The sequence below is a fragment of the Macrobrachium nipponense genome, chromosome 18 (genome assembly GCF_015104395.2).
Source record: "Macrobrachium nipponense isolate FS-2020 chromosome 18, ASM1510439v2, whole genome shotgun sequence".
Classification (NCBI taxonomy): Eukaryota; Metazoa; Arthropoda; class Malacostraca; order Decapoda; family Palaemonidae; genus Macrobrachium; species Macrobrachium nipponense.
In genome coordinates, this window is record NC_087211.1 from 73,277,795 (window position 1) to 73,293,774 (window position 15,980).

A 15,980-nucleotide genomic window follows, 5' to 3' on the forward strand; every position below is an offset into this window, starting at 1 on the left:
TTTTGCCTGAATATATTTCAGATTATTTTTGAAGTTGTAAGTGCATTAAGAAATCACATTTGCAGGGTTCAATGAACAATCATCTTCATAGTTACTACCTTTGTGCACCTGTAGCCAAGGCAAAAGAGAAGTATATTTCAGTACTGAAATGGACAACTTGACCAAGGTTTTGCTCTTAGTATCATTAACGTTTCTAAATTTTTTTTTGTATAGCAATGGAATTTGAATCACAAGTTTGCACAAATTTGGTTATGTTCTAATACTGATTATAATTAGCTTTCATTCATTATTATAATGAAAGGCAAATCGGCACCAAATTACCCAAAATACTTTTGAAATGTGCACAGAAGATTCACATTTTTATTCACATTATCCAATGTTTGGTTACAATGGTAAGTATACAGATAGTATTCAGTTACTACTTAAATAATGATTTTTAACAGAAACACTTACGCATATATAAATGCTCAGTAAAATGGTCACAGTGTAAGTGAGAACATTATTTTAATATATAATAAATTTGTAAGCATTTGAATAGGTAAATAAATTATGAAATAATTTTTTCAAGTTTAAATTAACATACAATCTTCATTGTTCATACACAAATGCAAACCATTGGTCTTCACACGGGACTTCAGCGCAAGCTAGCGGGCTGCTCCAGTAGCAAGAGCCCGTGCCAGCACAAGGCTGGCTTAATCTTAATCAGTGCAAGCTGGACCAGGCTATTTTATATAACAAGGTTGTTTTGTAGTTACACTACCAGTGGGAGAGATGAGGGGTAGCTACCCTCACCACCTCCGTTTGCAGAGTTGTGTAACCACTTTCCTTGTAACCTTCATCGAAGCCGATGCAGTACATATTGTCTGTTCTCCCATCACTTCATCCTGGTTTTTTCCTTCCTTTTTGTTGTTATTGAGCATTTTTCAATATCTGTTCTTGTTTATGGATAACATGCCAATCCAAGAATCATTTAAACCATAACCTCGCTTTTGCCTGGGTGTGGGAGATCGATGATGCATTTGTTTTCTCTCGCCCTTTGTTGTAGACCCACGCACCATTTGCACTAAATGCCGCAAGCACTATTTTTAAAGGCCTCGGCAACTCTGGCCTCCAGAGTTTCGAAATTTATGTTACACTGGCAAGACCAAGAAAGATTTGTCCAAAAACACTATCTCTCTGGCTTTGTGAAACCATCAAACTAGCATATACAACGTTAAACGAGTACTCGATTATGCTACGGCCCAGAGCGTACGAAGTTAGGGGCATTGTGCCTTCCCTCACTTTCAAGAAGGATCTGTCAGTATATTAGGTGCTGAGCGCAGGAGTGTGGTCGCATCAGATGACTTTCACCTCCTTTTCCTGAGGGACATTGCTCATAGGTCCTTGGACACTTTTTCATTGGGTCCTTTGGTGGCTGCTCAACAAGTTGTTTAGCTCATCCATTTCCCTTAGTGGGTCAGGTAGCATCTGTTCTAAGATGTACAGTAGTAGAAGTGAAAGTGTGCGTGTGACGCCTCCCTCATTTTTCCTAGTACGTACCTTCCTCTTGCGGTGATGCAGCCGAATGATTAGCCTTTCTATTCTTTCATTGTTATGATCTAATAGAAGTAAATCCTACCCTCTCTCTAGCAAGGGGAGAGAGGGATGGACAATAAAACTATGTAACTCGTTACTTATCTTAGCTTTATGGTCTCCGACACAATGTTCTAATTCATATCCTGTTTGGAGTAATGCTGCGTTCAAACCCATTACTTTGAAAAGCCCAGAAGTCTCACAGTCGAGCACAATTGTTCTTCTTATCAGAGGCATGGCACTGATTCCTTTGCTCAGCATTGCACTACCAGGAAAAGTCCTATAGGTGAGGCAAACCTCCAGTCGGTTACGGAGTCAACTCATCCTCCCACCAGTTAGTAGTCTTCCTATGTAAAGCAATGGTTTTTATTCATGTAGGAACAAATGACAAATTTTAAAAGTAAAGTGTATTTTTTATAACATACAAACCTGAGGTCTTTACATGAACTGCCCACATTTAACCACCCCTCATTTGGTTGCCTGGGCTATAAGGCAAGTGGTCACACGACTCATCTAAGGGAGGTGGTGAGGGAACCCCCCTCACCTGTTGCACTACCAAACAACCTTGTTGAGCAGAATAGCCTGCTCCAGTTTGCGTTGAAGGTGATTGCTATGTAAAAACCTCAGGTTTGTGTATTAGGAAAAATACAAATTAGTTTTAAAATTTGTCATGTTTCCTTGATACACTCGTTTTTTATATATCACTGTCGTCATCAGAATTGGTTATAGTTAAAATATTGGCTAGTAACAAGACTTTTGAATGTTCACTCCTCAGAATGTCTTGTTCATTACAAATTTTACCCTTTATTTCTCATGTATTGCATAAGCTAGTGATGACCAATAGGGGACTCTCCTCAATCACTTCATGAATTATGTATATTGAAGTTTTTGTAAGTGATGGTTTCTAGATACGAACTTTATTTTTCTATGGTGAGGAAAAGGTGGCCGGTAATAAATTCACAGAAAAAACTTACAATTTTTGCTAGGAAAGAAAGTCAGGTAATCAAACAAAAATAATAAAGTCTGTCATAATTTAAGCGTCATCAGCAATTAAAGTAATAAAGCAGACTGTATTTTAATTCAATTATCAACGGGCAATACATGACTTGTACATACGTAATATTGGCAACACTATATAATGGCATTACAGTTGATTGCCACTATTCGCGGACTCGCCTATTCACAGATTGTTCTATGAACCGCATATACCCATTACGCGCAGAAAATGAGCCTATTCGCAGTATTTTTCACTGAGAAATTTTCACAAATTGTACTGTATTTTCATATAATTTTCGTGACTAACCGCACTTTTTGTGATAAAACTATTAAAATATTCAGGTATAAGATATAGGGGTTTCAAGTATTTGCAAATTTTAGCTATTTCCCCATGGGGTTGGTACCTATCCCCTGTGAATACGGGGAGTTTACTGTACATGTGAAAATATTTAACCGGATTAGCCCATTTTGGACTGACTTGAGTTGTTTTGTAATTTTCTACCTTTTTTTTTAATGGATTTTGAACTTAAAAACATTCTTAAAAAAAATAATAGTAATAATGATCTTATCATCACAACTAAGGAAAGGTGATTATGTTTTAGCTATTTACCAACACTTTACAGGTTACTTCTATATAATCATTTATTTCAGTACAAAGCTGAACTTATTCTAGTAGAAATACTTTACTTTTTAATACAATATTGACTAAAAGACATTTACACTTCACTAATGGTATGAAAATTCCAGGAAACATGGCAGTACATGAATCTATATTCACCCTAAAGGTAGTGTCTGACTGTTGTTACTTATTGTTTATAAATTCGGCAATGGACAGTAGAAAGTTTATCTACTGTGAGTAAATTCAAGCTTTCCAAGTTTGCCAAGAAAGATGTTATATGGCATTGCCAAAAAAAGATGTTATATGACATGGCAGAGATTTCAAGAATTGTGTGGTACAAAACATTTGAATTGGTTTTCAATTCAGTTAGTATAGGTATTATATAAAAGTTAAATAAAGTTTTGGACAGTTGATGTCTTAAGTGACCTAAGGAGAGGTTTGGATAAAGTTTTACATAAAAAAAAAATTGGGACAATCAAAGTTTATTATGGTTTAGGAGATAAGGGCAGATGGCATGTGATACACTACTATTGCATGCTTTATCCTAAATATACTGACAATATTTCAGGTATGGCAAAATTCTCCAGTTGTTATGGTACCAAGAGTAGATGGAATGTATCTACCTGACTATCCTGCAGTACTTTTGAGAGATGGAAAATATAACAAAGTGAACCTGATATCAGGCTATACTCAGCATGAAGGAGCACTTGCTGCCATGCGTAAGTATAATCAGGACTTTCAAGTTACGTGTGGTACTGTATAAAGAAAAGAAAAAAAACCATAAGCAAAAACCCTCTAGGAAGGAGGTAATTTTGATGTTTTATGTCAGCTTCATGATATTGCGTTCAGTCAAGCTTTTGTCATTATGAAAGTGGCTTTTATACATGCTAGTATTTGTTCATTTTGATTACATGATTTGTTTCTATTCTATCATAAATTTCAAGTTTTATATTAATTTCATGAGGTATTCTGTATGTGCAAACTGAACCCTTTAAAAAGATTAAATATTAAATTTTAAAAATGACCTGAGGATTTTGATCATAGGGTCAGGATAGCAAGATGTTTGGGATGCTGGTTAATATGAATGAGCTTTTCCTTTCTCATTTTTCACAGTTTGTTTTGGTATTAGTATGCAGTTGTAATATCTGGACAAGATAATTTATGATGAAATATGATTAGTCTGTTGATTGCATGCAATGGTGTAAGCTGGAGCATAGTTTGTTTGTTTGTTTGCATGATGTTTTTACGTTGCATGGAACCAGTGGTTATTCAACAACGGCTGGAACATGGTAATTCTTCGCAAGTTCTCAGTTTTTACCGTTTTCTATGATAAGCAATTGTTTGCCTTTCAGAAAACAGCTTTCATGAGTGACACGTTTATTTTAGAAAGTATGTAACAATAGTGGAAAGTATTGCCTTTCTGTGATTAATTAAGCACTTCAAGGGTTAAATTATTCGTACGATAGCACATGAATTACTAAACACTTTTAGGTATGATAAGCTAGCAACAGCATCACCAAATAGCATAGAATCAGTGGTAAACAGATTATCATTTAATTTCTTTAAATAAAAAAAATTGGTACTTGGGTTGTTTTGAATGTTGCACATAAAAGACACATTTATCATCTCTATGTGGGATGTGTATGTTTATTTAATGGTACATAATTTTTCCAGCCTTTGTTTGGCCTTAGCATAGTCTTTATGATTCCAAATGGTTACTCTATGTATATAACTAATACTGAAGGTCTACCTTATTGAAATACAGGGTGATTAAAAAAGAATGACCCTATTTCATGATTAAATATTTTATGAAGGAAAAATAGCAAAAAATAAAACTTATAATACAAGTATTCTACTAACAGTCAAGTTTTATTTCACATGTTACAAGTGCTCAATATGGCCATCTCTTGCAGCACGAACAACATCAATACGATATGAGAATTCTTCCCAAACACGTTGAAGCACATCAGGATTTATTGAATTGATCGCTGTTGTTATTCGATGTTTGAAGTTTTCCAGGTCAGATGACAATGGCGGAACAAAGAGGCAGTTATTCATTTAAAGATGCTCTAACTGATAAGCTCCAGTGGGGTGGCGCCCCATCTGGAAAACTTAAAACATGGAATAATAACAGCGATCAATTCAATAGATCCCGATGTGCTTCAACGTGTTTGGGAAGAATTCTCATATCGTATTGATGCTGTTCGTGCTGCAAGGGGTGGCCATATTGAGCACTTGTAACACGTGAAATAAAACATGACTGTTAGTAGAATACTTGTATTATAAGTTTTATTTTTTGCTATTTTTCCTTCGTAAAATATTTAATCATGAAATAGGGTCATTCTTTTTTAATCACCCTGTATTAAAATGTTGATTTTCAGAAGACTTCAAACAATTGAAGCATTTTTGCAAAGACAGATTTAATGCTGCCATATACTAAAAAATTTTATTTGCTGAGATATCATTTAAATAATAGATTAATAGTAGGATCAAAGTTATCAATAAAGAGGCAAGGAGAAATTGTCGCAAAAACCAATCAAGAAAATTAGGAAATGTATTTTTGAGATGTTTTAAGCATAATTCAATGAATCCATTTACATTTAAATGGTTGCCACTATATTTAAGTGTTACTCCACAGACATGACTTCTTTAGCTGAGTAATGCCCAGCCTAGAGAGCAGAAATGTTAAGGTAGTCAGAAACTAGAAATCTTCGTTGCAAATTGCTCATAAGGGTAACTTATAATCCCTATAATTCCTTGAAAATATCTGAAATCCTCCTCTTTCATGAAGCACAGAACAAAAACTTTATATGGGCTGGAAGTGCTTCAAATTCACACGTCAGAATTTTTTGCATAACTGATAGAAGTTTGATAATGTTTATGCTCACTTGTTCATTCTTAGCTTTTTTATTTTGTATTTATTGTATATAGTTTTGATTTTTTGTTATCCACTGATTTACATTAATCAGCGCATACTAAATACATTCAGATTTACTAAGTGCAGTCTGGTTTGAAGTTGAAAACAGAAGTAAGCGAGTGCTTTAACATTCCACCAAATTCGCCCCCCCTCCCCCCCAACAACCGTGGACCTCTTCAGGAATTAATTAAGTGTTCCATTGAGGATTACTGGTCATTGAGAGTGCGCAACTTTTTAGAAGCAGTGTACTATTCTTATTATTTATCCCTATTTGCTATTGAGGTTAACTGAATTACCCTCGTGTATCTTCGTGGAAGGAATTTATGCATTCAGCCCAATGTTTGTTTGTTTTTTTTTCCCTTCCTTAACAACGGTACAATGTAAGTATTCTGATATGTGGAATCTTGCTAGGTAAGGCAAGTTCAAGTTCATATGGCTTATTACATGAGGTTATGATTCCATTATGAGTAATTATATACCAGAATATAGTGATAATGGATTTATTTTTGAGAGACCTGTAGTATTGTATTTTCTTTACTACCCTTTTCTGTAATAATACCAGAATGCAATAATATTGAATTTTTTTTAATTTTTCCTGAAATTATTTACTTATTCCATTTGACTTTCAGCTTGCATGTTTCCTGCTATATTACTCAATCTTGTGATAGTATGGTAAATTATCAAATCTTGAATCAAGGAAAAGGTTACTCTATGGGAATACCATAGTCCCTCAAAAACATTTTTGTTCATTATAATTTATTAATGATGTACATTGTATTTCTTGTACCTTAATGTATGTCTACTTAAATTCCAGAGAATGGCAATATTGTTATGAGCTGTTGATGCTAACTCTGCCTTGCTATGACTAAGAGGGTGTACACTTTTTAACATGATTGGTAGTTCATTGTGATTTCCCAAATAATGAAACAATATTGTTGATTTTCCAGCTTTATTGCTTAACAAATCCATGGCTGATGCTGTAATTGATGACTTCCAAGCAGTTGCTCCTGCAATGTTGTATCTTGAAAATGAGAGCTCTGCTACACAAGTTGCTCAGAACATTTACCAGTTCTATCTGGGAAACCAGAAGATATCTTTGGACTTGGCAGATCAAACTGTTCAGGTAAAATTGACATTATCTGCTAATAATCTCTGTAAAAAAAACTGACATTTAAGAACCTTGCTACTTGTATTATTATAAAAAGATTATCACAAGTGTAAATTTTGTCCGTTTACCCTTATTTTGTATAGGGTTTGATGTGAAAGTTTTCTCTCCTCCCTTGGTCTTGCCTACTTCCAGCGTGAACTCTCATTTTGTCTGTATTCCTCTATCCTATTTATTCCAATATTTCTTGTGACTACCTATTGGTCTTTATCCTGTTTCTATTTCTAATATTTTTCTGACTGGTGTGTTTTTCATCTCTTCTCATCACTTATCCAAACTATCTCCCATCTTAAAAGGTCTTGATCATATTTTTCAGTTGTTGGACACTACATATTACTACCACTTCCTCATTTGTAATATCTTCCTGCTATACTATGCCCAAGAATCTTTGCATTCTTCTCCTTTTTGAAATACCTAAATCTCTATTGTATGTCAGTTCCCACATTTGTGCTATGTAAGGTAGTTCAGGCATTATGTCTTCATCACAGGTTTTTTATGTTTAATAATGGAACAGTACTTCTGTATATCAGTAGTCCAGCAATATTACTTTTACTTGCTTTCTCAGTGGCCGCTTATTCTTTGGATATTTTGCAGTCTAGAGTATTTTTTTGTGGCACCATCTGTCATTTCTTACACATCTTTTCCACTCCATCTATATGACCACTTTCCAGACTACTTTTACATTTACTTCTTTTTTAGGTACCATGTTTTACTTACATTTCACTCTTCCATCTTTTAAACATGCTCCATCTTTTAAACATATTTACTACCTCTTCATGTGATTACGCAATTAACGGTTAATAATTCACTCATGGATGCTCCCAGGTTCCTCTGTTCCTTGTGGCATAAAAGCCTTTGCCCTATTAAAGAAACTATCCAACTCTATGTGGGGAGCAGGATGTGATGTTATGCTGATGTTATATAGGACATAAGTTTTATCTATAATAGACTACTGCTACCCTATATATTCTTCAGCAACTGAAATATAAAAAACTCTTGATGCATTGCATCACGAAGGAATACGTTTGTGTAGCAGTGCATTCCTATCATTCCCAATAAACTACCTTTTAGCAGAAGCAGGCACACCATCTTTGAGGCATCACTGAAATTTAATAACTATTTAGGGGCCTTTCCATAGGATGGAATGCCATGGTACTAGCTCCTTTTGCCAAATACCTAATGAACATTAATAATATAACACCAATTTTCCCTTCAACAATAAAACACCCACCACCTTGGACTCTGAAACGAATAAAAATATGCACCTCTTTGTTGTATCTTCTTAAGCGAAATACGTATGACTAATACAGAGATGCATTGTCAACATGCTCTAGAGCACATTCTTAGAAAGGGAAATCAGTTCATGATATATATAGATGGCTAAAAAAAACAATACATACTGGAGTAGGAGCATCAGCTTTCTTGAATGATAAATTAAGCAAAGTAGGCCTTCCTTTAATATCATCTGTGTTTATTGCAGAACTCTCAGCCATACGAGCAGCACTTGATATAATATCTGAGAGGTGAGCAATCTCCTCAATAATTTTCAGCGACTTGTCCAAGGAATTAAAATAAAAATCCATCAACTTCACAATATGGATTATCAATAAAAATTGTTGGATTCTGGCACATGTAGGAATTGAAGAGAATGAAAATGCAGATCCTGCTGCTAAATTAGCATGCACCATTACCAAACAATTTCATATGTACCTGTATCAGACTGGATAGAATCTGTCAAATCTCTAATATACGTAGTATCAGGATTGGCAAACAGATTGGTCTTCAGTACGAGTATCAGACAAGCTAAAAAATATAAAATCCAAGGTGTACCCATGGGTTTCATCATCTCAAAATGCGAGATCTGAAGAAGTAATTTTAGCAAGGCTCCACATAGGTCAAACTAGATTTTCTCATGTTTGAGAAGAGCCTCTGTTGGGCTCAGAGGTCTGGTTAAACAAATCATTTATCTTATCCTATACTTATGGCATGATAGATTTAGGTCTACCTGCTGAGTCATCAGCAGCCACCGCTTGGTTTACCTTGGTCCTAGCTTAGTCTAGACCCACCAATATGAAGTTAATTTATTCCTGTACCTGATACTTTTCCTGTTGTTGATCCATTTAATGACTGCCTCTGTTGTTTTACCTCTGTGGCATGAAAACTTGTCATCAGTTTTAGCTATTTTTACAGCCCCCATGTGGCATCTTTGTTTCCATAGCATGCTTGAGCAAGTCTCATATAGGGCATTGAATTTTGCTTTTCATATTTTTTTTTTATATTGAATTTGTGTCAGCTCATGAGTGATGCACTGTCCAGCTACCTTGAGTGATTCACCAGTTAGATGATCCTGGAGCTTTTCTAATCTTCCAAAGGAACCTTGTAAACTTGTCAGTTTTCTTATTCATTACATGTCCCTTTTCCAAGCTAGTAGCCTGTATTCCATATAAATTTTGTATATTTTCATGCTAGTAGCCTCTATTTCATTATGAAGATTTTGAAAATACAACTTCAATCCAGGCTAATTGGAGGGGTTGCTGAGGTAGTGTTTAACACTCGCCCCAGGTTTATACCGACAACTTTTATATAGGTGAGCGAGTCAGAGAGTTCTGACATGTCCAATTTAGCAGTTCTCTGGTATTATAGCAATATTTTACTAGAAATAGTGCTAAAGGAGACATATTTCACTGGGCGACACAGCTTCCTCGCCCAGAGATAGATTTTTCCTACGTCAAAATCCCTTTCTTTGGAACTACAGTATCATTTCTCCACTTTCATTTATCTTTATCCTCTTTCATGTCCCTCCCTTAATTCCTTTGGCGTTTGCTATTCTGAAATTTTTTTTACCTTCCTCTATGCTGCAATTCTGGTTCCATTCCTCCAAACTCCTCTTTGCCCTCACCACCTGTCATTTAGCCTCCCTCTTCTTCTCCAAGAGTACGCGTCTGTGAAAGCTTGAAGGCTCACAGTTCACTTCTTTGCAAGTGTCCCTTCTACATCCTGATTCTATAACCTTATCTTAATGGGTTTTCCCGATACTAAATTTTGACTTCCTCTTTGTTCACTTCCCATGTTTTGATATGGCATCAGCATTTTCTGTTTGTAATTTTGCTTGTGCCTGAAAATAGCAAACTCTGATTACAAGCATTCAATTTAGGGTTACAAATGAGGTGTAGTTATTAACATTTTGTTCAAAGCCCATTGCCATATTGCCCACTTCATACCCTGTCACCTGGCCATGCCTTTATTATCTCATGAAATGCAATCTTTAGGCAGATGGTTATATCACAAGTTATTTACAGTTCACCATTTTCTGTGGGGATATACATAATACACAGGCATTTTTTTAGCATAAAACTCAATTCACCTAAAAGAACCTGTAAGTTGACAAATAGTAGTAGGTAAGTAATATCCATTGATAAAAATTAACAACAGCAGGTATACTTATTCAAATAAAAATTACCATTTTATCTTTAAATTCTACTAGATGCTGAGTGATGCAAGTGCAAAAGTAACTCAAGATGAGGTTGCTGCGCTACATTCGGCCACTGGCTATGTCTTTGCCTATGAACTTCAGCATAGAGGTCAAAATAGCATAATAGATCTTTACAATTCCACCACTGGGAAAAAATGTAAGTCAGAGACAGAGGGGTTAGTTTTAGTTATGGGACTTACTCAGTAATTATATAGCTAAGAGTTTCAATCGCCCGGCAGTTAAATTCTGAAATTCGCGAATTGCACTCATTTTCTGTTCTGTTTTGCCTAGGTAACAATGACCCTGCCCACTTTTGGGGCAAGAAAGGAACCACTTGGCAAAGAGCTCAGTTTGTTTCTGCCGGCTGATGGCTACAGACTGTTGTCAGCTCCAGTTAATTCTGGAATTCTTGACTAGACGTTTCCTTTTTTTATCAGCATTTGGTAAAGTATTGCGTTGTTTTGGCCAACTTGGCGATATAATTTAGATTAGGTTTTTTTAAGAACTAGATAGTTTTGGACTTGTTTACTGACTTGTCTCACTTGTTTTTCAACATTACAGACTCTAGTGTTGCTAACATTAGTTATTGTGTGAATGGTTTTAAGACTAGGTTGACCAAAGTCTTATGATACTCATTCCTTGTGCACAAATTGCTGTGGACAAGTACGTTCGGTGAATGTGAGATGTAATGAGTGTGATGAGAGAACATGGAAGAACTTAGAATCTCGTTTGAGAAAATTAGATAAGAGATAGAAAGAGAAAGGATTTAGCTAGAGCTAGTTCAAAATCAGCTAGCCAGGGATTGTCGGATTCGAATGTTCCTGTTATTTCTCTAGCCCCAGTTCCTAGATCTCTTACTGTACCACATTCTAAAGTTTCAGGCTCCCACACTTCTGATCCCAACTCCATCGCCAGTCTAGAAGAGAAGCTTGAAAAACGTTTTTCTCTGTTAGTGCAGACAATGGAGCAACTCGGTTCATCAGTCAAAGTACTGATGGACAAGGAGAAAAGTGACAGTGCAGTGCTAGGGGAGGAGGCAGCTGTTTGTCCCATTGACTCCCTTAGGCAAAGGGCACTGGCATACTCCCCAGTACATGGGAGGGGTCAATCCAGTAGCCCAAGGGAGGTTGGTAGGGTCTGCCCTTGAGCAACCGTCCCCTCAGTGCAACCTGTTGAACGTAGTTTCCCAGGTTGGAACAGAGAACCCCTGAAAACGTCTTTCTGTGGAAGTGCACAATTTGTCCAGTTCCGAAGACTCCTCTCCATGTCATCGTCGTCAGTGGCGCTCTAGCAGTAAGTCTCAGCCTCTTAAGAGGGTCTCTACAGATGTAATGGCACCTCCTACAGTTCCTGTTAAGAAGTCAAAGGTACCACAGCCTTCTTGCAGCAAGTGGATGCTCGTCCAGCGGCCAAGGCTCGTCATAGTTCAACTGCTCCACAAGACTCAGTACTGTCTGCTTCTGCTCCTCCTGATGTTCCACCTTCAATTTGGCAAAGATTTTATTTTCAGCCTCAGAATTGGCGAAAGAACATCTTCAGTGTTTGAAGTTTTGGATGTTCTTGATTGGGCAGTGGGTGCCTTGGCTCACAAAATTAGATCCTGCACGGTCTTGCTAGAGAATTTTGCTTTGGACTGGTTGGGACTGTTGCCTTGTATTAACAGGAATTACAGACAGCTCCCATGAGTTAGCTTCCCTGTATACGTTGGGAACTCTGAAGAAGAGGTAGCTTTGGTGCTCGTACACCTCTAGGGGAGTGACGGTGACTCAAAGATCGGCTTTGTTGTACTCTCTGCAGGATAGGAAATACCCTTTTCCCCAGTCTACAGTCCTTGACATAGCTTCTAGGTTTCAGAAGAAAAGTACTCAGGGTCTTCTCACTCAGTCCTCCAAGAGACCAAAGGAGACTCCTACTGTTAATATGAGGCAGTCTCTTCCTTCAAGGGCACAGCCCTTTTGGTTCAGACCGAGATCTTTCTCCCGCTTCAGAGGAAGTACCCGCTATGCCTCAAAGGCAGTCAAGAAATCCTCTGTTAAATGTCCCTCTCACAAATGAGGAGATAGTTCCCCATGCACGAGTCAGAGCCAGACTTCTTTCATTTTGGGAAGTGTGGCAGGAGAAGGGAGCAGAAGCCTTGGATGTCAATGCTCTCAACATCGTCTTGAAGACAAGATTCAAGGTGGAAACAAACCAGTCAGTCCTGTAGTCCATTCGCTCAGGAGATTGGATGACGTCTTTAGACCTACAAGACGCATATTTCCATGGATGTACCTGTTCATCCCCGTTCAAGGAAGTACCTTAGGTTTATATTCGACGAAAGGACTTACCAATGTTGCGCTCATTGCTTCAGTTTTTCGACAGCACCACTGGTTTTCACCAGAATGATGGCTCCCATTGCATGGTGGCTACATCTACAGTGGATAAGAATCTTCTTGTGTTTGGATGATTGGCTTCTTAGAGCCAATTCGGAGTCGGTGCATGGAGGACCTCAGGAAGACTCTTGTTAGTACAAGAATTAGGTATTCTAGTGAACCACCAGAAGTCTCAGTTAATCCCCTCTCAGAGGATTCAGTATTCGGGAATGATGATTGTGTCTCAGGATTTTCGGGTTTTTCCAACACCGAAAAGGGTAGAATCTTGTCTAAAGAAACTACAGGAGATTCTTTTACTTGAAGAATGCTCAGCCAACAATTGGATGAGCCTTCTTGGTTTTCTTTCGTCAATGGAACAGTTCAAACACCTGGCCAGACTACATCTCAGACCACTACAGTTCTTTTTGAAAGCGAGCTGGAACAGAAATGTTCTTCCAGACTCGTTCATGTTTCCAGTGACGAAAGAAATAATAGAGGACCTTCTCTGGTGGAACTCCAAGGAGAGATTTTCACAAGAGTGTCGGGTTTCACATAAATGTGAAAGAATTAAAGGCAGTACATTTAGGCCTTCAATTCTTCTCTCAAGAAGTCAAGAACAAGACGATTGTCGTCCACTCGGACAACACGACAGTGCTCTCTTAATAACAAAGCAAGAAGGGACTCGGTCATTCTCTCTGTATGAGGTGGCAAGAGATCTCTGGGTGGAACAGAATGATACCAGGATAATACGTAACCAGGTTTATCCAAGGAAAGACCAATGTATTAGCAGACGAGCTAAGCCGTCAGGGAACAAGTCCTCTCAAGGAATGGACCGTGGATCCACTAGTCTGCTTATACCTGTGGAAATTTTGGGGAAAACTGATGATGCCATGCTCGGAACCATCATCTTCCTCTGGATTGTTCGCCAGTACCAAATCCTCAAGCCTGGTCAGTAGATGTTTTTCTTTTGGACTGGTTGAACAAAGATCTATACACCTTTACCTCATTCAATTCGATAAGGCAGGTGTTAAACAAGTTTCTGTCCACCAGAATGTATCTCTAATTCTAGTAGCACCTTTCTGGCCATTGAAGGAATGGGCCCCCATGTCGTTGATCACCTAGTGGACTTCCCGAGGCTGCTTCCTCAAAAGATGCAGTTGCTCAGACAACCACACTTCCAGAGGTTCCACCAAGGCCTGTCTTTTCGGGCCCTGACAGACTTCAAATTGTCAAGAGATTCCTTAGAAAGAAAAGTTTTTTCTAAAGTGACTGCAGAGGCAATCGCTAGATGCAGAAGGCAAACTTCTAATGCCATCTGTCAGAATAAGTGGAGGATCTTCAGAGAGTAGTGCAGAACCGTCAATGTCTCCTCTTCTCAGACCTCTGTGATTCAAATAGCTCTCAGACCTCTGTGATTCTAATAGCTAACTTCTTATTAAATTTAAGATCAGCAAGGAACTTTTCAATGTCCACCATTAAGGGCTATAGAGCCATGTTTGGGTCAGTCTTTGGTCAATGAGGATTAGACTTGTCCTCCAATCCGGACATTTCAGACCTTAAGTCTCTTGACACCTCCAAGGGTAGATTCACTTGCAGTACCTTGGAATCTTAACATAGTTTTATAGTGGTTGTCAGATCCTTGCTTTGAACCTATGCATTTTAGTATCTCCTAAGAGAATTGATTAGAAAAACCCCTTTTTTTGGCGATGGCAAAGACGATAAGTGAAGTGCATGCCTTGGATAAAATGGTAGGCTATCTGTTCATATTCCTTCGGTCTTTTGGGCAAGAACGAGTCCGCCTCTAATCCATGGCCTAATTCTTTCACTCGTCAGCTCAAGGAGACGTGTTCCCTTTGTATAAAGTGAAAGCTTATTGTTAGAGCAGTGGCCACTTCTCTGGCTTTCAAAAGAAAACTGTTCTTATCAGCAATTTTAAATTTTACAATTTGGAAACATAAATCGGTGTTTACGTCTCATTATCTACGAGATATTGAAAGTGTATGATGATTGTAGTACTTTGGGTCCTTTTCTTGCGGCTGGTGTGGTTTTAGGAAAGGAAGGAAGTGTTGGAACCAGCCCTTCCTAAAATCTTTTTTCGCCTTGATATAAGGTGTTATGTTTTTTGGGAAGCCTGGAGGTGTAAAGTGCCCGAGTACCCTTCAATCCTTTGGTTGGGTGGTGGTGGTATTTTATTTTAAACACGGTTTGGAAATAGGTAACAAAATTTTTTCTCTGCTGTGTTATTGGTATTGAACCCTTGGCAGGGGTAATTTACCTATCCTTTGTTGGCCATCAGAAATTTCCTTCACCACAGGGATCCCACTAAAGTAGCAAGCACTATGTCTACATGATGAATGACATTCAGAGGCAGTACTTTCCTGCATCAACTCTTGTCAGGTAAGTAATCACAAACGTTTTTATATATAATGTTGGCAACAATTTTTTTCTATCCTCTTTCTAGTAAGTGTTAATTTTTTTAGGTAGAAATATCTATGCATCCAACCATCCCTCAATGTGGGAATCATCTATATAATTATACTGGTAAGTCTCATAATTAAAACTGACATTTTTATAATAAGGTTTTAATTATACTTACCCAGTAATTATATAATTGGAGCCCACTCTCTGACCCCTACCATTAACTGCAGCTGACAACCAGTCTAGCCATCAGCCAGCAGAAACAAACTGAACTCTTTGCCAAGTGGTTCCTCTTACCCCGAACGTGGGCGGGGTCATTTTTTACCTAGCCAAAACAGAACAGAAAATTAGCGGAGTCCACGAATTTTGGAAATTTAACTGCCGGGCGAGTGAAACTCTTAGTTGTATAATTAATGGGTTAGTTTAATTAAAACCTTATTATAAAAATGTTCTTACATGTATTTGGAAAG

At 37.6% G+C, this 15,980-nt stretch overlaps 1 protein-coding gene across 4 annotated transcripts in view; it reads left to right on the forward strand.

Moving 5' to 3' along the window:
* LOC135197169 (venom carboxylesterase-6-like) overlaps nt 1–15,980 on the forward strand; it is a 41,540-nt gene that overhangs the window by 19,644 nt on the left and 5,916 nt on the right. For all 4 annotated transcript variants that reach the window (XM_064224154.1, XM_064224155.1, XM_064224153.1 and 1 more), the window contains 3 exons: nt 3,756–3,906; nt 7,052–7,227; nt 10,754–10,898. In XM_064224154.1, the coding sequence (XP_064080224.1) occupies nt 3,756–3,906; nt 7,052–7,227; nt 10,754–10,898 (472 nt within the window). The remainder of the gene's footprint in view (nt 1–3,755; nt 3,907–7,051; nt 7,228–10,753; nt 10,899–15,980) is intronic.